At 36.2% G+C, this 23,321-nt stretch overlaps 1 protein-coding gene across 3 annotated transcripts in view; it reads right to left on the bottom strand.

Moving 5' to 3' along the window:
* Positions 1-23,321, bottom strand: part of ELF2 (E74 like ETS transcription factor 2) — an 88,774-nt gene that overhangs the window by 45,602 nt on the left and 19,851 nt on the right. For 2 of the 3 annotated variants that reach the window (XM_036762849.1, XM_036762850.1), the window contains exons 2-3: positions 15,713-15,949; positions 13,104-13,269 (exon numbers count right to left, since the gene is read on the bottom strand). The exons of the other annotated variant lie outside the window; for it this stretch is intronic. In XM_036762849.1, coding sequence (XP_036618744.1) covers positions 13,104-13,269; positions 15,713-15,784 — 238 coding nt within the window. In that variant the 5' untranslated portion in view covers positions 15,785-15,949. The remainder of the gene's footprint in view (positions 1-13,103; positions 13,270-15,712; positions 15,950-23,321) is intronic. 3 annotated transcript variants of the gene reach the window in all.

The following is a 23,321-nucleotide window of genomic DNA, read 5'->3' as shown; positions in this document are numbered from 1 at the left end:
TGATGGCTAAATTAAGAAAAAAAAACTCTCCTTGTTACCTAGAACAATAAATCTGTTTTTTAAAATACCAATATCCTAGAAAACAACCACCAATATAAATTTAATACATTTCTGCCAAGAACTTCCAATATTTTTTCTCTTTTTTTTTTTGGAGGGGGGAAGGCAGGGCAATTGGGGTTAAGTGACTTGCCCAAGGTCACACAGCTAGTAAGTGTGTCAAGTGTCTGAGGCCAAAGTTGAACTCAGGTCCTCTGGAATTGAACTCAGGTCCTCTGGAGTCCAGGGCGGGTGCTCTACTCACTGCGCCACCTAGCTGCCCCAAACTTCCAATATTTTAAAGAGAAAATTTAGCAGCATATTAAAAATACAAAATGTAGGATATATCATGTTCATGAGAAAATTTTTTAAAAGTCCATTTGATATTTTATCTTACACACACACACACACACACACACACACACACACATACACACACACAAAAGATCCTGGTTATTTCAGCTTTTATTTTCATTCATCATTCTATTCTGATCTCTTCGTAGATTTATACATTTTTTAAAAGAATATATAAAAAAAATTAAGAGCCTAGAAAGTGTATTTCACACCCACTCCAAAAATCTTCTGTCCAAAATCCTTTTAGATCCCATCCCTAAGACCTAGAATTAATTCAGTCTATCTCCCACCGTTCACTCTCAGACATAACTTACAGAGTGACTGGGATAGGAAAAATGTTCCCATTGACACAAGTATAAGATATCTCAGGGATGAAAACATAGTAGAATTAAGAAACAGGTACATCTATCTACAAGTCATCAACATGATTTTTACCAAACTGTCATCTTAAGCAGCTTTAAAACACAGTTCAGCAGCTTATCCAGCTTCAGAGAATGCCCTCACTCCCACCCCCACCCCCACCCCCACCTTCACTCTCAAACCCTGGGCCACCAGCAACATGCTTTCTTTCATTTAATACTTACCATTATCAAGGCAGGACTATGAGCTGTTTCCTAGCAATCATCAAGGATCCGAACTCACCCATCTACCCTCCACTCCCTAGTCCCCCCCAGTGCATGTGGCAACAAAATCTGGTCAAGCCATCTGATTCAAATGTGGAGTCAACCAGGAAGCTGAGTCTCATTAGCACCAAAGTCAAAGTAGTTTTTAAGTGACATAATGATAAATCAATGATTTTCAAACTTTTTAAACTGGCAGTACATTTGTAAATTTGATGTTTGCAATTCTGACATGGCTAAAACTTTTTAAAGGGAAATGAGGATCCTTTATACCAGTGTTTCCCAACTCAAACTACACTGCAGACCAGTAAAATATCTAAATCATCTACCACAGAGAGCTCTACCCATAACGTGCATCCTTCCTTCCCACTCCCCCTACCCCCCCCCACACACATACACATCCCTTTGTCCCTGGGAAAACCAGGAGGAAGTGGGAAGAAAAGATGAAGGAAGAGAAAAAAAAGAGAGGGGAAAAAAATCAACATATTAAAGTTTGAAGTAGAATAGTTCACAACCATCAAAAAGCCTAAAATGAAATTTAAAATATCCAAAGAAAAAAAAGTTCCTTTTTCTCTATGCTCTGCCTTGAGAACACTTTCCTCATGTCCACCAAATCAGCTTAAAATCACTGCTCTAACCAATGGTGTGGGAGGTACCTCCCAAAACCTACACAACTACCCAGGCCAAACTCTTGTTCATCAATGGAGTTATAGTGCTGAAGGCTTCTGTTACAAATGAAGTATCTATTAATACTTCTAAGGCAGAAGTAACATAGGCACTTTAAATATAGTATGGTTTTGGTATAAGACAAAATCTAGATTGCTGAATGGTTGCTTTCATTTTAAAAATTATCAGTAAGTATTCTAAGTAAAACATGCCCATAAAACTAGAAGATATTTAGGCTTACATATAACTCTTCGAATATTAGTAAAATTTCAAGTCAGTTCAACATGGAATCTACATTGTATCTGACACTAGGCAAAAATGTTCATGAAAATACAAGACAAAAAAATACATGCCCCCTACACTCATGAATAATATCACTGAAAAAGGTAGATATACAAAACAAACTGTGAGCAATGCAAAAAAAAAATTATAGGATGCCCCAATGTATGATACCAACAGTACATGAAAAAGAAGGTGAGGTTCTTTCCTGGACCTTCTTTTCTTTCTGTACACCTCTCAGTAGTCATTAGCTTCAGTCCTACATCTCCAAATTATATACTGGACATTTCAAACTACGTCAGTAAAACATCTCAAACTTAACATGTCCAAAAATCAAACGAATTATCTTTCCCCCAAAACCTTCCCCTCCTCCAAATGTCACTAATTCTGTCAAAAGTGCCACACATTGCTTCTAGTCTCCCAGGTTTGTAATCTCAGAATTATCCTCCCTCTTCCTCCTTTGCCTCACATTTACAATCAGTTGTCAAAGCTAGCCTTTTTTACCTGTAGGATATCTCTCAAATCCAATACCTTCTTTCTGTCCACAAAACTACCACCTAACATCAGGGCCTCATCAATCTTCCTGATTGGTCTCCTTGCCTCAAGGTTCTCACAGTCTAGTCTATCCTACACATGACTGCTAAAGTAATTTTCTTTAGATGAAGATTTCTCTGTCAATCTCCTATTCAATGAATTCCAGAGGCTTCCCTATCCCCCTCCAGGATCAAGTAAAAACTCTCCTATGCCTCTCTGAAAGCCTTTTACGGACTAGCCCCAATATTTACAGCCTCACTCAACATCACTCTCCCTTCCATACCCTGGAATCGAGCCAAATTGGCTTTGGTTCTTCACATCCTGGCATTCTGTTTCCTACCCGCCAGGCCTTTGCACACACACACCCTTCTCCCTTATCTGAAATGCCTCCCCTCCTCACTTCCTCCTTTAAGAAGCAGCTCAAGTACTACCTTCCATATTCCTGATTCCAACTGCTACCGCTTGCTCCCGAACTTACTTATATTTAACTATTATATATTTATCGGTATATGTTCTCTTTATATTTATCACGTCTACTTCTATATACTTGTCCTATTAGAACCTAAGCTACTTTCAAGTAAAAAATGTTTTATCTATTCTATTTGTATCTGCAATGTCCAACACAGTGCCTGGCACTTAGTAAATGACTGACTTGTCTGATCATTTTCCATGGGTTTAGTTATCATCTCTATGTAGATCACCCCCAGATCTATGTATTTTAGCCTATCTTCTCTCTTAAACCTCAGCCTCATGTCTATATTTACTGTACTTTTATTTATTTTGTTAAATGTTTCCCAATTACATTTCAATCTGGTTCAAGCTGCACTCGAGTTTTGCTAGCCTTGTGCCCCAGGAAGAAGGCCACATTCTCCCAAATTTCAGAGAAATGAGATATGCTAATGTAAGGTAAAGATAGGTAAAGTCTTCAAGAGTCAGGGCAAGATATATCTTCTGATACCTCTACTTGTGCAATTTTATATTAAATTTGGGGGCAGCTAAGTGGAGCAGGGGATAGAACGTTGGGCCTGGAGTTAGGAAGGCTCATCTTCCTGAGACACTTAGCTGTGTAACCCTGGCCAAGTCACTTAAACCCTGTTTGCCTCAGTTTCTTCAGCTATAAAATGAGTGAAAGAAAGGGCAAACCACTCTAGTATCTTTGCCAAGAAAACCCCAAATGGAGTCATGAAGAGTTGAACACAACTGAAAAACAACTGAACATGATGACTTACTTAGAGAATCCTAGAGAATCAAGTAAAAAACTATTGGAAATAATAAAAAACTTTAGCAAAGTTGCAGGATATAAAATAAACCCACATAAATCCTCAGCATTCCTATATATTACTAACAAAGCCCAACAGTAAGACACAGAGAAATTCCATTTAAAGTTACTGTAGAGAGGAGGGGAGGGAGGGAAGAAAATCTGGAACTCAAAATTATGTATAACCGAATGTTGTAAACTAAAAATAAAAAAAGAAAAAAAAAAGAAAAACCCAAATGGGGTCACAAACAGACACAACTGAAATGACTCAACAACACAGCAAACCAAAAAAATAATGGGGGTGAACAACAGGTGATTAGGTCTTTTTCCCAACTCCAGTGGAGAAATAAACATAAGGCAATCTCACCCAAAAAAAAAAATAAAGTTACTATAGACACTATAAAATATTTGGGAGTCTACCTGCCAAGACAAACCCAGAGCCTATATGACCATAATTACAAAACACTTCACACAAATAAAGTCAGATCTGAATAAATGGAAAAACATCAGTTGCTCATGGTTAGGCCAAGCTAATATAATAAAAATGACAATTTTGCCTAAATTAATTTACTTATTCAGTGCCATACCAATCGAACTACCAAAAAATTATTTTACAGAGCTAGATAAGACAATAACAAAATTCATCTGGAAGAACAAAATGTCCAGAATATCATGGGAATTGATGAAAAGAAATACTAAGAAAGGTGGCCTAGCCATCCCAGACATTAAACTGTACTATAAAGCAGCAGTCATCCAAACTACCAGGTACTGGCCACGAAATAGAGTGGTGGATCAGTGCAATAGGTTAGGTACACAAGACGCAGTAGTCAACAACTACAGCAATCTCCTCTTTGATAAACCTGAAGAATCCAGCTTCTGGACTAATAATTCACTATTTCACAAAAACTGCCGGAAAAATTGGAAAATGGTAGGGCAGAAACTAGGCATAGACCAATATCTTACACTGTATACCAAAATAAAGTCAAAATGGGTTCATGATTTAGGAATAAAGGCTGATACCACAAGCAATTTAGGAAAGCAAGGAATAGTTTACCTCTCAGATTTATGGGAAAGGGAAGAATTCATGACCCAGAAAGATATAGAGAGCATTACAAAATATAAAATGGATAATTTTGATTGTGTTAAGAAAAGATTTTGTATAAACAAAGTCAATGCAACAAAGATTAGGAGGAAAGCAGAAAATTGGGAGAAAATCTTTACAACCAGTGTCTCTGATAAAGGCCTCATATTTAAAATATACAGGGAACTAAGCCAAATTTATAGGAATACAAGTCATTCCCCAATTGAGAAATGGTCAAAGGATATGAACAGGCAGTTTTCAGAAGAAGAAATTCAAGATATCTATAGACATATGAAAAAATGCTCGAAATCACTATTGATTAGAGAAATGCAAATCAAAACAACTCTTAGGTACCACATCTCTCCTGTCAGATTGGCTAACATAACAAAACAGGAAAATGATAAATGCTGGAGAGGATGTGGCAAAATTGGAACACTGTTACATTGTTGGTGGAGTTGTGAACTGATCCAGCCATTCTGGAGAGCAATATGGAACTATGCCCAAAAGGCTATAAAAATGTTCATACCCTTTGACCCAGCAATACCACTTCTAGGGCTGTATCCCAAAGAGATCACAGAAGTAGGAAAGGGATCCGTAAATACAAAAATATTTATAGCAGCTCTTTTTCTGGTAGCAAAGAATTGGAAATCAAGGTGATGCTATTGGGGAATGGCTAAACAAGTTGTCGTATATGAAGGTAATGGAATACTATTGTACTATAAGAAATGGGGAAGATACAGACTTCATAATAACCTGGAAAGATCTACATGATATGATGCTGAGTGAGGGAAGCAGAACCAGGAGAACATTGTACACAAGCACAGTCATATTGCTTCTGTGATGTCTAACTTTGATAGACTTGAGCAATACAAGATTCAAAGACAGCTCCAAAGGACTCATGATGGAAAGAGCTATCTACAACCAGAGAAAGAACTATGGAGTCTGAATGCAGATTGAGGCAAATTATTTGATCTTTTTTTTCCTTTCTTCTCTTTTTTTTTTTTGGTTTTGTTTCTTCTTTCTCATGATTCATTCCATTGGTCATAATTCTTTGCAGCTCGACTATTATGTAAATAAGTTTAATGCAAATGTATATGTAGAACATATCAGATTCCATACTGCCTTGGGGGGAGGGGAAGAAAATTTGGAACTCAAAAACTTGTGGAACTGAGTGCTGTAAACTAAAAATAATAAATCTATTTAAAATACAAAAAAAAGAAAAAAAACAACTGAACAAATATTAGATTTTAAAGATAATATTCAATAACTTAGCTAAGGTCTTTTAAAGTTTTGCATAATCTTTAAAATAAAAGCATAAAAATTATACTTTAAGAAGGTAGTAAAATTCCCTAATAGGTATGAATAAACAGCGCTCAAAAGAAGATTTGCAAACTATTAACAACCATAAGAAAGAATACTCAGAATCACTGATGGTAAAAGAAATGAAGACCAAAAGCACTAGAAGCTTCCACCTCATCACAAACTGGAAAAATGGACAGCAGATGTTAGAGGAGTTGGAAGCGGACGAGTACACCAACACACTACAGGCAGAGCTGGGAACTGACCTAACCACTGTGGAAAGCAGCTTGAAGGAACTGAAATATCCACACCATTTAATGCAGAGAACCCAGGGCTAGGCATATAGAAAGGCCATCAAAGTTTATAGCAGCACCTTTTGTAGTGGCAAAGAAAGGGAAACAAAGTGATGTCCATTGCTTGAAAAGCAAGCTATGGTACATAAATGTAATGGGTATTACTGCTACAAGAAACAAAGTGATGAACACAAGGCATATGAAGACTTTATGATGCAAAATGAAGTAGAATCAGGAAAACAATATTCACAATGATGACAACAATGTAAACAGAAAGAACCACAACAATCCAAATAGAATGCTGTGAAATAGTAACAGGGCATTTTAAGTTTGCAACTTTACAAATATTTCTCATATGATCCACAACTACCCTGGAACGTAGCTGCTGTTGTTACTCCCATTTTTACAAAAGAGGAAACTGAGCCAGAGGTCAAATTCCTTGCCCAAGGTTAGACAGCTGCTAAGTGTCGGCGTTCCTGACTCCAAATCCAGTGTTTAATCTACAATCAACTAACCAGCTTAGTTCCAAAGAAGCTATATCAGAACGTACTCTCCTTCCCTCCTTACAGAAGTAGAGGTAGTGTAGGTGTGAAAGACTATAAATAATGCTGGACTTCAGTGATACATTGGTTAGTTTTGTGGAACTGGGCTTTTTTTTCTTTTTTTTACTCTTTCATATAAGGGATAAATTGGGAATGGTGGGTGATACAAAAATAAAATAACATTTTTAAAACTAACAATCATCCTTTATATGCAAGTAGCATTCATTTGTAATCAGTTACTCTTCCCCTCATTTGATCCAATGGTAAACCCAATATGATGCAGAGCTTTGTTAATGTGCAGAGTTTTCTGGCTTCTGTTCAGGATATTAAATTGTTGACTGGATACTCAAGTGTGTTTGAACACTGGGTCTTGCTCTAAACTCATTCCATTTGTTACTTTTCTCCACACTATTATACCACTTGACATCTTGGTCCAGCATCTAGAATAGTTCATATCATCTTGCCATTTGATATCAAAACATAAAGAACTCCATTATTTTGGACCAACCTGAGTATGATCTTGCTACATATTAGCATAATCTCAGAAATGAGATTATGTTTCAAATAGCTGTGCTCAGAACTTTGTGGGAATATGTAGAGGGAATATGTAGAAGAATGGTTAAAAAAAAAGTTCCTTTTCAGTTCAACTAGAAATTCCAAGAAATAAATTTTTCTGAAGTCTAGAATCCTGACCAGCCTTTACACTTAAGGAAAGTTAGGAACGTATGCAGTACAATAAAAACAAGCCTGGAGGAAATAGATTAAGGATCGCAACCAAACTGAAAACAAAGGATACCTCCACGGTATCTCTCCAGTAAACTCAAAGCCTTACCCATTCCCAAAAGTGATTGGCTTTATGACCATCCAAGGGCAACACGTTTTTCCTTTCAAAAAGAATTGGCACAGTGGTCAAAGAACCGATAGAGTAGTTTAAGAAAAGATTAAGTGACTATTTTTCTATTAGAGGAAATAGAATGTTAATCCCATACTGTATTTTAACATATCATTCCTAGTTCAGGAATAAATGTAAACTCAAATTATCTTGCCGTAGAGGGAAGGCCCAGAGCAAAAAAAAGGCAAGGGGGGTAGGGGGGCAGAACCATTCCATGGAGGGGAGAGGAACTATGTCAGTTTGGACATTTCCCTAAACTAGAAATGCTTGGATTTGGAATAAATGTTAAATCAATAAAAATGTTTCTAGCAGACTTGAACCTTAAAAATACACAATAAGGTACCCATCATGAGGGAACTCTATACTATCTAAGAAAAATACCTGGTCCATATGCAAGAAGAGCACTGGCAAAGCAGAAAAGAAAGCACCTTCTAGCTGAACTTTAAGTCGAAAAGCCTGGGTTTGAATTCCAGCTCCGCTTATTCTGTGTTACTTTGAGCAAGTTATCTAACCTCAATGAACCTGTTTCTTGAACTGCAAAATGAGAAGGCTGGATGAGATCATCTCTAACTTCTCTACTCACACTCACTATTTGCTGTCACTACCAAATGGCCTCCTAACCACCAAGCCTATAATCCCTATATCCCTATCAAAGAATCACCTAGATACAGACACCTATTGCTATAGTCCTAAAAGAAATACAGTCTATCAATGTAAGACTTAATGTTCTTGAGTAGTCTTACAGAGCCTGGAAAATGCTGAAACAGAATAACCTATAATTACAACTACTAATCAAATGTTGAGATTATACTATATTTAGATGAATGAAAATTAGCAGATCAGCAGATCTAAAAAGTACTCCACACAACCTTGGTGTTCTACATGATATTAATAGAAGTTGTACAAGAATAATTCTATCCAAATGCACCATCTAGAAGAGACTACCCATCCTCTAACTCAGTGAGGGCCTCCAATAATACGAGGGCTATACCAAGCTTTTGGCTTCCCTTCTTTCCCAGTCTCAGTTCTAACTCCCACCCTAAATTCAAGAGGACAACATAGCCCAGAGGAGACACTGAAGAGACACTGAAAAACTACACCACTACAGAAATCTACATAGTTTATACCCACCCTCACTCCACTCCACACTCCATCACTCCTTCCCCTGCTCCCTCCAAAAAAAGAGAGGTTAACTGCCTTAACAGTGACTTTGTGATTTACTTTCATTTCTGCCCATACTCTGGTGAGAAAGCTCTGGCCCTGGCTAATAACGCACCTGCCCACCCTGAGTGGTCTGCAGTCTTAACTATGGAACTATTATTTATGGAATCTGTCAGCATATTTCAAAGCCAAAAGTGTTTTACAGTCAAGTTACTTGGAAAACACTGAATGAGAATTAAATCATTAAAGCACCTTATATCCTGCTATACACCTTATATAGCAACATCACACTAATCAAGGAAAATAGCCCCTGTTTGAACACTTCTTATGTGACAAGTCTACATAGCACAAAATTAAATGAAAAGCTAGAATCTAACTGGGGCATGTGAGCCAGGTAGTTAGACAACCTGAATAATTTAGTATAAAAATGTTCTAATAGCATAAATATAAGAACTTAAATTATTCTATTTTTAGTATTAATGCATCGGCTAAGACGATCCAAATTATGATTTGTAAAATGAAACTTGCATTTGTTTCCTAGACATACAAGAAAAAATACTGGAACTATCTTGTTTTATTTGAACCTCAACCCACTAATCAAAAATATTTAACCCATCTGAAAAATTATCCCCTTCCCTCCTCATGACTTTGACAAGAAAACAAATTTTAACATTGTTAATATCAAATTTAATATTCCTTTCTCTTAAAATTAATTTTCCTGTTAACTTTTTATGTGCAACTAAGTTTTTAGAATTTAAATTACAAATTTAGTTCACAAAAATTGATCAGATTTTCTTACAGAAAAAGGAAGCAGATATAAGAATGAACCTTAATACAAAGAATAACTTCTATTTTTTAAGTGATGAAATGATGAAGTTATATTCAGTCTCCAACTCACTTGAAAGAAACATTTGATTCTTTAAATAGAAGTGAATTAAAGCCCAGATTAGATGACCTTGAAACTGATCTATGCCAGTCAAATATCTTTATAAAGCTACATTCGTGAACTTGAGGGGAAGGGAAGAAGAGAATAAGAATTCATATAGTACCTACTATGTGGCAGGTACTATTCTATGTACTTTTTACAAATATTAGCTCTCATCTGCTCTTGAGCCAGAATCTAAATAAGATTAACTTTCAAAATAATTTTATACAGGATGACATTCAGTTCTTTATATGCCAAAAGCATTTTATTTTTCTGTTCAAATAAAATAAATCTAAAGAGATTAATTTTTTTTTAAATCACCCCTGAAGTGACAATATGTTCTTTTAGGCCAGCTTTGCCATCTTGACTGAAAAAACGCTACATATTTTGCTGAGCTCTGAAAAGAGGCTGAAAATAAACTGAACCTTGAATGATATTCAAATTGATTATATATAATATCACTTTTTTAGTAAGAAGATAATTTTAGCTACATAAAAATAATCATAATCCTAGGAACAAATTAAGCTTAGCAAGGCAATTCTAATATCATTAATATGATAGCCACTGTAGTTTGTTCACATGTGTGAATCTAAATCAGAACATTCAGGGTGCCCTCAGTTTCACAAATTTCACCAATACATTCAGTTTTTGTTTTTCTTTAAAGTTTCCAACATGATGCTACTAAAATTACTTTCTTTTCCTTTTCATTTCACCACATTTCTACCAAAATAAAAAATTTTTTCTGTTTCATTCAATCATAGCTTCTCTTTTTAGCGGTAGAAAGGCCTCATGCAAAATTTCCCTTTCTTCACCTCATACCTTTTCTGTGCAGATTTCACCTGGGCCCCTTATATCTGCTACTTTATTTCTTTGCTTATCACTATGTTTGTTACCTTAAATGATTTTCACACAGTTAAAATTTCCAGTGACATGGTACACACTAAAATAACTTCATATATTTATTTTTAAAACTTCATATGTTTAAACTATTCTGTTTAAGCATTTCACATGCAAATAACGGGCAGTTCACCTGTCATAATACTTGTTACTTTCTTTATCCTGCCAAAAAACAAACTCCAAAGATACCCAGCTTTTCATCACTTTCAATAAACTCCTAAAAATGAACAGAAAAGTCATATCCTTCCATTGTATTTGTACCAGTTCTGTGCTCAAAGCCTCTCTATGAAACACTAAATTAAGTGTTTGACTATAATCAAATAAACTAGATAACTGACACTTCTCCACTCTGAGATGTTTATGCAAATATTGGCAGTGATAACAGGTATGAATTAAAAACATCAATTATTTCATCCACCTGTACAACAATACAAGAAATACTAAATATAAAAGAAAACAGCAGAACAACAACTTGTGCCATGGCCATTTCTAGCTAAACTCCTAAGATGATGAGAACAAGATGATGATGGATCATGATCAAGACCATGATGATAACAACAACAACAACAACAAAAATGCCATCATAATCATTTCCCCGACATGGTGAAATAACTTGAGTCCCTCAAATAAACTCACAGCAAACCAACTAAAGATACCTTTGGTGAAGGACAAGTGCCACAATCAATGCATTACTACTATTTGTATTTTCAGATTTACATAATTCAGTTAACTATGATTATCAGATAATTCACGTTGTAGTTTATTCAGAACAAACCTGTGCAAGTTTATGGAGTCAATATTGTTGATATCTCAACTCTCATTATTTGCTCAACATGTAGGGAAATCCAATACTCAACCACACTGTCTATAAGTAAGATTTAGAAAATGGCAAACACTGCAACAGTCTAAAAGGGTGATCGATTATTACCAGAATGAAATGGGTTGTTAGTTATGTAGGAAGTCAAGATAAAGAAACTGTCACCTTACAAGTTCTTCTTTACCATAAGATTTCATTCCCAGATTATCAGATAAATACCTATGTCAATAAAAAAAGTATTTCTAAGGAGAAATAAAAATTATTTTTGGATTGTAAATACCTTCGGTCCCCTGCATTAGTGAGAATGAGTGAACCCTACTCTTTTTCACTTGTTGGTAAATAACTATGTCCACTATTAAGCTTATTTATTATACTGAAGTTCTTTAAACATTTTGTGGAGCATAATTAATTTGATTCCATAAACATCTATGAGATTAAATTTAACAAATATCAAAATAAATGGATATAAGAACTTCTATTTATTATTTATACAATATTTTTAAAAAGACATTTTTTCAGAAGGTAACTTTTAGGGGAATAGTGTAAAGCATTGTTGGCAAAATGCTTCAAACAATTCTGTTTTTATGACTCCCCCCTCCCCCATCAATGAAAACTTCAAGTGAAAATCTTCCAGCTATGTGAAATGCTTTTTTCATATGCATTTTTAGATTACTAACAACTGTTTAATAAACTATTAATACTAAATAAATGCTAGAGGCTACTTTTCTCCATTCTCCATGAAGGATAGTTTCTAGAGATTCCTGAAAGAACAAATCCATTAGGTTTTTTTTTCCCCCTAGGGAGATGCCTATTCTTTTCTTCAAAGGTTTCCCTTTTTCAAAGCATCCTATTTTAATTCTAATGATAAATCAGAGAGATAGCCTCTATTAGGTGTCAATGTATTGGACTACGTGCTACTTTTCCTTTTTGACTAAGAGTACGTTGGCTAAGTGGAATGGAAAGAACACTAGTGTGGCTCTTTAGTCAGAGGGGCTGGGCTTGAGCACTGGCCTTCTCTCCAACTCCCTCTCTGATTCTGGGCAATTCACTAACCCCCTCTGTACCTCAGCTTCCTCACCTATAAAAAGAGAGGATGGATTAGATGATCTCAGAGGCCTTTTCCAGCTATGAACCTATTATTTTGTTATGCTGTATGCAGGAAAGAAAAGGCCATCAAGAAGGAAAAGCAGGATGCATGAAGCAGCACTTGCAAAGTGAAAGCAGAAAATAATTTTGGTCTTGAGGTCCATAACACAGGACAGTGTCCTAAACAAAGTAGAATTATATAAAGCCTTCCTGGTGCTTACAGAAATAAAACTCCTTTAGCAAATTATAAGGTAAACCTTTCAGTTAATTCCAAACTATACAGAGCCCCAGTACAAAATTTACATAAGAAAAATAGTGAATCCCACAAAAAGACTTTATAAAAAATTTTGTTTAAAGATCTACCTGATTCCACAGTCTCAGTTTCAACTTCTTGCTCTTCTGCCACATCTTGGATCATGTAAGTCTCATCATCATAGACTAGAACCTGGGCTGCATAGCCCTGGTCTAATCTGGCACTTGGAACTGGCTCCACAATCACTGCTGGATATTTGGAAACTTGTTCACCTTCCTAAAAGAGCAAATTTTTTTCTAAATGAAACTTATTATCCACAAACTCTGAATTCAATCACAAATTCTTATGTACTCAATCTGTACTATTTTGTATACATTAATATGATTTTTTTTAAAAAATAAGCAATTAAACTGGATCATCTGATTTTTATGTGTCACTAGTGGGTGGGAAAGGTTTTATTTAGGATGGAGATTAGAAATCAAAAACAATGGAGAAGATGAAGTCTTAAGAATCTGTATACTATTGATCAGTAGCAACAACAACCACCAAAAAAAAAACCACTTTGTGAGTGCCTACAATGTGGGAAGCAAGAATATAAATCAGCCTTATAAACTTTAAAAGACCTTCCCAAAAGCTGGGTTAGACTAGCAGCTAAATCGTGGCATGGTGTGGTGAGAAGAACACTGACTGGATTTAGAAACAGTGGAAGACCAGGGACTAAATGAATCCTGGCTTTGGATGAGTCATTTCACATCTTTGGACCTTGGTTTCCTTCTCTGTTAAATGAGGAGGCTGGATTGGACGATGGCCAAGATCCCCTTCCAAATCTAAAATCCTATGTTCCTAGGGGATCCTCCTACCTACCTTACTTCACTGCTCAGGTCAGTTGCTAAAGCAATTGATAAAAAGCAGTGTGGGAGAAGGGAAATGACTGGAAATGACCTCTACTCATTAGCAGCTACAAAACTTACAAAATGTTAGAGCAAGAAGAGGGACTGGTGACTGACCTTCCATCTGTACCCAAAGACCAGTCTAGTTGTGTTCAAAAGTTGTATCATATCCACCACAAAGTGAATTTTTCAGCAACTTTTGGAAGAACATCTATTAAATTATAATGGGGTTGTGATCTGCATCGATGGAGAAAGCACCCAGACTGAAGAAAATCATGAATTGATCAAGTATACAAGTATATCGATATCTAAATTTTTATACAGAAAAATTGACTATCTTTTGGAACATAATATACACTATGGGAGGATAAGCTGAGTTAAGATGTAACTCAGATGTAAATCTAATAGTCTCAAATTCAAGAACACATTCAAAAAGTCTGCAACTAACTTGTGAGACCTTCATCAAGTCACCTAACCTAAGAGTCTCAATTGCTCATTGTCAAGCATGTGTGTGAAAGGAGGGTGGAGAAGACGGGCTGTCATCATGTGATCTCTCAAGTTCTTTCTACCTCTGTGATTTTGCTGTGTCTCTCTCTTTTTATATTTTTCCCCCTATGTCCCAGAAGAACAGGAGATAGAGACACGAAAGAAACCAAGCTACCAATGACTCAAAATACATAAGTTTAATTCTTTTAGAGAATACTAACTGAATGTTTCCTTGTTCACCGATTACATTTAAACATTCTACACACTGTACTTCTGACTGTATTGATGATTTTTACTGAATTATAAATATTTGAAGGGAAGAGAAGAAAAAAGTAACAGAAAAATCTAGTTTGTCATCAGTCCAGGCAAGTATAACTTATAAGGAAGCTGGTGGCACTGTTCTGGAGCCAAGAAGACCTGAGTTCATACTCAGCCTTAGATATATATTAGATGTATGACCCTCAGTAAGTCACTTAACCTCTGTTTGCCTCAGTTTCCTCAATTGTAAAATGGGAATAAAAATAGCACCTACCTCACACGGTGGTTGTGAGGACCTAATGAGATAGTATTTGTAAACAATGCTTAGCACAACACCTGGCACATATAAATGCTTATTCCCCATATGAATTAAAATTTATATAAAATCATACTATTACATATCAAAGTCTCGAAAATTAATTCTAAAATAACATATATTTAGGATATGATACTTAATGACTCTAATTTTATAATTTTTAAATGTCTTTAAAATTGTCCTATGAAAGTCTAAACCAATATCTGTTTAAAATTATTAAATTAAGGGTTACCCCTAATCTCAAAATCATTATTTCACAGTTGCTTCTCTCATCTCAGTTCTTAATTCCACGTATACTGTCCTTCGACAAGTGATATGATGCCCCATGACACTATTAAAGAGATGCGGTATTAAAAAGAAGATAGCCTTAAAATCTTTAGACGCAGGTTCAAGTCCTGGTTCACCTTCTTAATACATGTGTAATATTGGGCCAGTCACTAACCTCTCTGAACCTCAGGATCCTCAAATATAAAATAGGGATCATTAACATCGGCCTGGACTGTTGCGAGGATAAAATCAAACCAGTTAATATATATGAAAAGAGCTTTGCAAACTATAAAGCACCATATAAGTATAAGGTATTATTATACTGTTTCACTGTACTTTTATTGTCCACAATTTAAAAGTATATGAGGATATATATCATATCTCATGCATAGGACATTCTGCATGAGAAAAACTGTGCAATGTTATTATTTAAGAATTACCTAAGAATTTCTACATAATAAAATGTAAATGCAATTTAAATGGAACACAGTGAATTCCAAACCTCTTGATTTTCTATTCCATTGCTGGAAAGCTCCAAAACAGAACCCCCATTGTCAACCACTGCAGATGTCATTATGCGTTCCCTGGGGAAGCTTCGAGGGCTGATATTAAGATATACAAAGTTTCATGGATAGTTGTCAATGCTGTTTATCTGTGATATCAAATTTTACTTTCAATGAGAGACATGGAGTTTGGTACATCAGAAATCCACTCTTCTGAAGATGGTTAACCAAGGAGTCTAAAAAAATTGGAAAAATTAAGAAACAGTTATAAACAAAATTCAAAAAAATTTTAAAGTACTTAAATATTTTAAAATGCTGTTTCAGTTTTTACTTTTTTCAACTATGAAAAGGTGCTAAGTTTACTACATCCCTGTATCAAAAGAGTACACTAATGAGCATATTCATATTTGGAAATATACCATCCATAAAGGTGATGACATAAATAAAAATTAAGGAGATAAAACACTTATCCCTTTATAGAAGTTATATTGTCCTTCATAAAGTATCAAGTAGTATGTTCAGCATGTTTTTATATAATGAAAACTGTCTGACAGCCATTCTGGTCTGGGAATAATGTGTTTTTAGTAAACCACTAGTGAAAATATATGCCTACCTCGTACAATAAAACACAGGCTCGTTTTTAGTTTTCTATAACATTCCTTTTATTCTCTTTAAAGTAGTTAAAAGTAATGTACAAGATGTGACTACAAAGTAGTAAGATAAATTTGTACGGGTAGTTTATGATGCAGTCTCATGGTTAAACAAGGCACGACATACACTGTATTTTACTATAAAATGAACTGTTTAAGCTGCTTACATAGTGTACTTTCATATGTAGTTATTGGAAACAATTATAATTTAAAATATCTGTGATATGTTCTTAATTATCAGACCACTGTCTCTCCCTCAAATATTTTTGCTCTTTTGTTTCAAAATGATTTCAAAATAACCCAAACTTTCTTTTCATTGAATCTATATATGGACCTTGAGTTATGCAAAAGACCAGCCCTAAAAAATTTTTAGGTGAATGATTTTTAAAATTTTATTTCCCATAGTCAAAGGATAATAAACAGGAAGTTTTCAAAGGAAGAAATCCAAGTTATCAACAATCGCACACACACAAAAAAATACTCTAAGTGACTAGTAATTAAAAAACACTCAAAGCAACTTTGAGGTTACACCCTACCCTACCAGATTGGCAAGGCTGACAACAGAAGAAAATGATATATGTTGGAAAGGGCTGTGGGAAAAAGGGCAACCTGCTACTGTGGAACTATGAATTGGTCCAGACATTCTGGAAATCAATTTGGAACTATGCCCCCAAAACTTATTAAACTGTGCATACCCTCCAACCTAACACAGCTATAATACTATTAAGCCCCACCATTACCCCTACTTAAAAAAAAAATCAAAGAGGAAAAGGACCTATAAGTACAAAAATTTGTATTATAGTTCTTTTTATAGTAGCCAAAAATTAGAAACTAAGGGGGTGTCTTCCTATTGGAAAATGGATAAACAGACTGTGTAATATGTAGTGTGTATGTAGTACGAATGTAATGGAATAGTATTGTCCATAAGGAAGAAATGGACAATTTCATAAGAAATTGGGAAGACCTCCAAGAACTGATGCAGAGTGAAATGAACAGACCTAGGAAATCAATGTATACAATGTTAACATAGAAAAAAAACAGCTCTCAAAAGACTAGATCTTTGATCAACAAAAATGATAAACCACAAATCCAAAATAATGACTGAGTAATAATATTAAGAGTAAAACAGAATTCAGAAAAATGATGAATTTAATAATGTAGTAAGAGACATACCTCTCTGGGTGTAGCCAATACTAGAATTTGTCTTATAAGACTATGTTTTCTATTTATCGAAGCCTTTATTTTTTCATTTTTTTCTTAGTGGGAGGAGAATTAGATGGGAACAGATAAATAAAAGAAAATTAAAAGAAAAGATGTCTTTAGAGAAGGATAGTAAAAGGCATATGAGAGAAACTTAAGAGGCTGGAAAAGCAAAATATATCAACAAAAATTACTTAATAAAAAATGTGATATAAAAATGAAAAGCATAAGATAAAATTTGAAAAGAAATTTTGTTTTCCATACACATATTCTCACTTTAGAGCTACATTTCCTGGGGGAAGAAAAGTTGCTATACTAAAAATTATAATTTGTAGCAATTTTTTTTAAAACAGATTTAAAAAGCAACATTGTACAATGCTAATGATATTTTAATATTCTGCTAAAAAATTTCTAAAGTTGACCCTTGAGGTGAACCAACACAGAATCCTATCATTTTTTAGCATAGAGAGAAAAAGAGAAATTTGAAAGGATACTTTCATTCCCCCACCTAAGTTCATTTAATGCTTCCAGTCTCTCTGTTTGATCAAGGAACAATGGAAAAACAAGTAACGTTCGATGCTAGGGAGAAATTTTAATAAAAACTAGAAGTCTATCAGACTGGAGCTTACTATTATAATAAAGGGTACATCATCACCCATCCTCTTCTCCTTCACTCCAGTGTCTGATGAAGAAGTGACCTTTCTGCTTGCCAAGAACAACCCCCTTGCTTGGTTGTATATCCCTTTGAACTTCTCCATTTCCAAACATTCCCCAGTACACAGCATGCCTCCCACCTCCACTCTTCACTCCAATTTTCACACTCTCCCTCTCTACTGATTCCTTCCATGTTACCTACATGTAGACTTAGCACACTGAATTAATTTACTATAGAAGACTTCTGCAAAGTCATGGATAAAAAAGTGCATAGGATGAAAAAGAATCAATGAGTGGTGAGGTGTACCAGTAGAGGGAGTACTCACAATGATGAAATCACAAAATGACTACAAAGAGCTCAGAGAAACTTAGAAAGAATCACTTATGACTAAAGGATGAAGAAAGCAGAACCAATTAGAACAATATACACAATGACAACAATGGGAATGAAGACAAACACTCAACTGCAACAAAATATGATGTATAAATTCCCAAAGTAAAAGCACACATCCTTCCTGCTAACAAATGGAATGGAACAAAAGCAGAAAGTAGCATGAACACAATCAATCATTATATCAAGTGACTTTAGCTTTTTCCGGGAATATAATTTACAGGAGATATTTTTTGGGAATGCAAATGGGTCAAAACAAAAAGTTCACATTTTTAAGGGACCAGAGAGCTAATGAAATGTTAACTATTTCCACCAAACCACTCCTAAAGGCCTCCTCCATAGGAGTAATGGAGGTGACACCCTGAGTTCTGGAATGCCTTCACAAACTAACAGGGCTTGGTGTACTGCTGCTGTACAAGGACCAACCAGCAAAGTTGGGAGAATCTCATAAGCAGAAGGTTCAGTACTACATGGATTTTTTCTAAAGTGAGAGCAGCTTATAAAACAATCTAAAGGTTGTGATCTCTATCAGTGAAATAAACCACACAAATGAAATCAATGAATCCTTCATGAGGCACTGTCAGTATCTTCAACAGAAATAGTAAGGTTTGTTTTAGAACTCTGAGATGATATCAGATGAAGGTGAAATTTAAGACAGTGAAGTTTTGAAGCTTTAGAGAAAGGAGGAATAAAACCCTATCTTCATGGATTCCTAGAAAACGAAGAGGAATCTGTCTACCTCTGAGCCTGGGAGAGGATAATGAGGATAATGTCATAATGTCATTACAAGTGAGACCTGGGCATGGGCAAAATTCAGCTACTAAAAGCAGCATGGCACCTTCTCAACACCTGTTTTTGAGAGCCTACTAGAGCACTGAGAGGTTGTGAATTCTCCAAACACATAAAACCAGTATTTACGAGTGGGCACAACTTGAACCCAGGTCTGTTCTTGATCGACTACACAAAGCTGCTTCACTTTTATATAACGCTCACAGGTTAACAGAGAATCTTCCTCACAACCCTATGAGATAAATTGTGTATTCTCCACAGTTGTAAAAAATAAGGCTCCAAGAGCATTGAGTGACTTGTGCCAGGTCCTAAATTCAGCAAGTATCAAATCCAGGACCCTAAATCATGTCTCCCCAACTCAAAAGCAGTCTGAGATCGAATACAGTGAGAGTTATACCCAAGGTTATGCTCTGAAAGTCATCAAGGGGCAGGTAAGTATGACATCTATAGCTTCATTGAAGTCATTAATAAAATTTAGAATGGAATAAGACCAAGCAAAGATCCCTAAAGACTTCCACTAAGATCTTCCCATACTTCCAAGCTGACAATGATCTATCTATTAATCACTACACTTTGGGTCTGGTCATTTATTTGCTTCCAAATCTACCTAGAGGCAACTAGGTGGCACAGTAGATGAAGTGCTGGGCCTGGAAACCAAGAAGATCTGAGGTCAAATACAGCCTCAAACACTTCTTTCTACAAATCACTTAACTTCTGCCTCAGTTTCCTCTAGGCTCTTTTTTTGATCATGGCTTTCAGGAAGTCCAATAATTTTTAAATTATCTCTCCTGGATCTATTTTCCAGGTCAGTGGTTTTTCCAATGAGATATTTCACATTGTCTTCCATTTGTTCGTTCCTTTGGTTCTGTTTTATAATATCTTGATTTCTCATCAAGTCACTAGCTTCCACTTGCTCCAATCTAATTTTTAAAGTAGTATTTTCTTCAGTGGTCTTTTGGACCTCCTTTTCCATTTGGCTAATTCTGCCTTTCAAGGCATTCTTCTCCTCATTGGCTTTTTGGAGCTCTTTTGCCATTTGAGTTAGTCTATTTTTTAAGGTGTTGTTTTCTTCAGTGTATTTTTCATTATTTTTTTGGGTCTCCTTTAGCAAGTCATTGACTTGTTTTTCATGGTTTTCTCGCATCCTTCTCATTTCTCTTCCCAATTTTTCCTCTACTTCTCTAACTTGCTTTTCCAAATCCTTTTTGAGCTCTTCCATGGCCTGAGACCAGTTCATGTTTTTCTTGGAGGCTTTTGTTGTAGGCTCTTTGACTTTGTTGACTTCTTCTGGCTGTATGTTTTGGTCTTCTTTGTCACCAAAGAAAGATTCTAGAGTCTATGACTGAATCTGGGTGCGTTTTCGCTGCCTGGCCATATTCCCAGCCAACTAACTTGACCCTTGAGTTTTTGGGCGGGGTATGACCGCTTGTAGAGTTAAGAGAACTATGTTCCACGCCTGGGGGGATGCTCCAGCTCTGCCACACCAGCACTCCTCCTTCCCCAAGAACCTCCAACCCGGACTGGACTTAGATCTTCAGCAGGCTCTTCACTCCTGCTCTGATCCGACACTTAATTCCTCCCACCAGGTGGGCCTGGGGCCGGAAGTAACTGCAGCTGTAGTTCTGTAGCTGCCCCCCCCCCCCCCCCCCCCCGCAGTGGCCAAATCTCGAACTCTTTCTACTCCCGCAGCTCTTCCCACTAACCTTCTCTGTTGTCTTTGGTATTTGTGGGTTGAGAAGTCTGGTAACTGTCACAGCTCACTGATTCAGGGCGCTAGAGCATGCTCCGCCTGCCTCCTGGTCTGGTTGGTCCACGCAGCGCACCCTGGGCTCTGCGCCGCTCTGCTCCCCTCCGCTCCCAGCTCCGTGCGGGATAGACCTCACCCAGAGACCATCCAGGCTGTCCTGGGCTGGAGCCCTGTTTCCCTCTGCTGTTTTCTGGGTTGTGCAGATCTAGAATTGGTTCAGAGCCATTTTTTATAGGTTTTTGGAGGGGCTCGGCGGGGAACTCACGCTAGTCCCTGCTTTCCAGCCGCCATCTTGGCTCCGCCCACAATCTTTGTCGATGCTCATTTTCAGAAGCAGGCCATATTCAATCTGAAGTAGATTGAATCTAAGCACTGCCTCAGTTTCCTCAACTGTAAAACGGGAAAGGTAATAGCACCTATCTCCTGAGGTAGTTGTAAGGATAAAATGAGCTATTTGTAAAGTACTTAGTATAGTGCCTAGCACATAATAGGTGCCTCATAAATGCTTATTCCCTTTCTTCCCTCTGCCTTTAAATATGCATGTTTGAACAAATATAGATACTTACTACCTTGCAAAACCCCGTTTTGAATCTACTGTTTTTCTAGCTTTTTCTCTCATTTATTTATTTGCTTCTTATCTTCCCCTCGACAAGCATGGATGGATTAAACCTCTATTGGGTACAGAGCACAGTACTGAAAGAAATATAAAGCTAAGAGCTCTCAAAAAGTTTATGGCCAAATGGATGGTAATTGGACAAAAATACCTTTATTAATGCACTTATAAAATTGTTTTTATAAAGTTGGAAAACAAAAATGCTATTTAAATTCTGAGAAAGAAAGGAAAACACCAGATCAATGAAGCCTTCCTATAAAACTCAGCATTTGATTTAGGCTTTAATTGATGAGAAGAGTTCAACAGGCAAAAAGGGAGAGTTAAGATACTACAGGCACGGGTAACATTATGAGGAAAGGGATGAAGGCTGAAAAATACCAGGTGATTCAGCTTGGTGGGTGGGGACAGAATAGTAAAAGAGCTCTATACTTGGGAGTCAGAAGATCTGGGTTTAATTCCTGATTCAATACTTACTAATTGTATAACATACTACGTATAAGTCTATCAAACTTGCTATTTCTGTTTCTTCTTTGTTCAAATGTGGATAATAATGCTAGATCTACTTACCTCCTACCGTTGTTCAGGACAGTACTTTATAAACCTTAGAAGTACAATATGAAAGGCACCATGGTGTAGCAGATACAGTCCTGGACTTTTAATCAGGAAGACCCGCATGTGGCATTCTATTTCTATGCGACCCTGAGTGAGTTTTGAGTTGTTTATCTTCTCTGGGACTCAGTTTCATAATCTTTAAAGAAAAGGACAAGACTAAAGAGTGTTAACGTCCATTCCACCTTCAAATCTATGGACCTATGATCTTACATAGATAGGAATTGCTGCTGCTGCTGCTGCTGCTGCTACTGCTACTACAACTACTACTATTACTACTACTGCACACTGCATATGGAGAGGGGAAAATGTGAAAAATATAAAACACATCCAAGAAAGCAAGGGCGATTCTAGATTGTACGTGACCTTAAATCTTAGGTAATAATGAGTTACTGAAGATTTTCAGCAGAGGAACATGACCAGATGCTAAGGAAAGCTATTCCACCAGCAGAATGAAACATGGCCAAACTTCTCCCCCTAGGAGTGCCAGGCCTATACCCTCTACCTCCATTTCCTTTGCTAAAGTCTCTGTTCTCTTAATACCAATGGAAGCCAGTTTTCCTATCTTTCTGACCACTCCTTTAAAGCCTTTGTTGGCTCCTGTCTCCTCTAAATATGAGCACTACCAAAGACTCAGTTCTCAACCCTCTGTTCTTCTCTCTCTTCCCTAAAAAGTTTCATATACTCCTCCAACTTCAACTATCATTTCTAAGCAGATTCCAACCTCAAATCTTTATCTACAAACTCTGACTCTCTCATCTTGTCTTCTATCTATAAAACAATTACAGTTAAGGATTCTTGCCATCATCTTAAATTTTTTTTTTAAATTCTCCAAATTTCATACCTCTCCACTCAAAAACTCAGAAACTTCTTTAATTCTTCTTAAACTCCTTTCCCTAATCTAATCAAATTTACAGAATATGCATTAAACAAAATTTCATTAATTATTGACTAT

Source organism: Trichosurus vulpecula, chromosome 6 (assembly GCF_011100635.1).
Source record: "Trichosurus vulpecula isolate mTriVul1 chromosome 6, mTriVul1.pri, whole genome shotgun sequence".
In the NCBI taxonomy this organism is placed as follows: domain Eukaryota; kingdom Metazoa; phylum Chordata; class Mammalia; order Diprotodontia; family Phalangeridae; genus Trichosurus; species Trichosurus vulpecula.
Note: the sequence above shows the minus strand (reverse complement) of the source record. Positions and strands in the feature narration are given on the sequence as shown.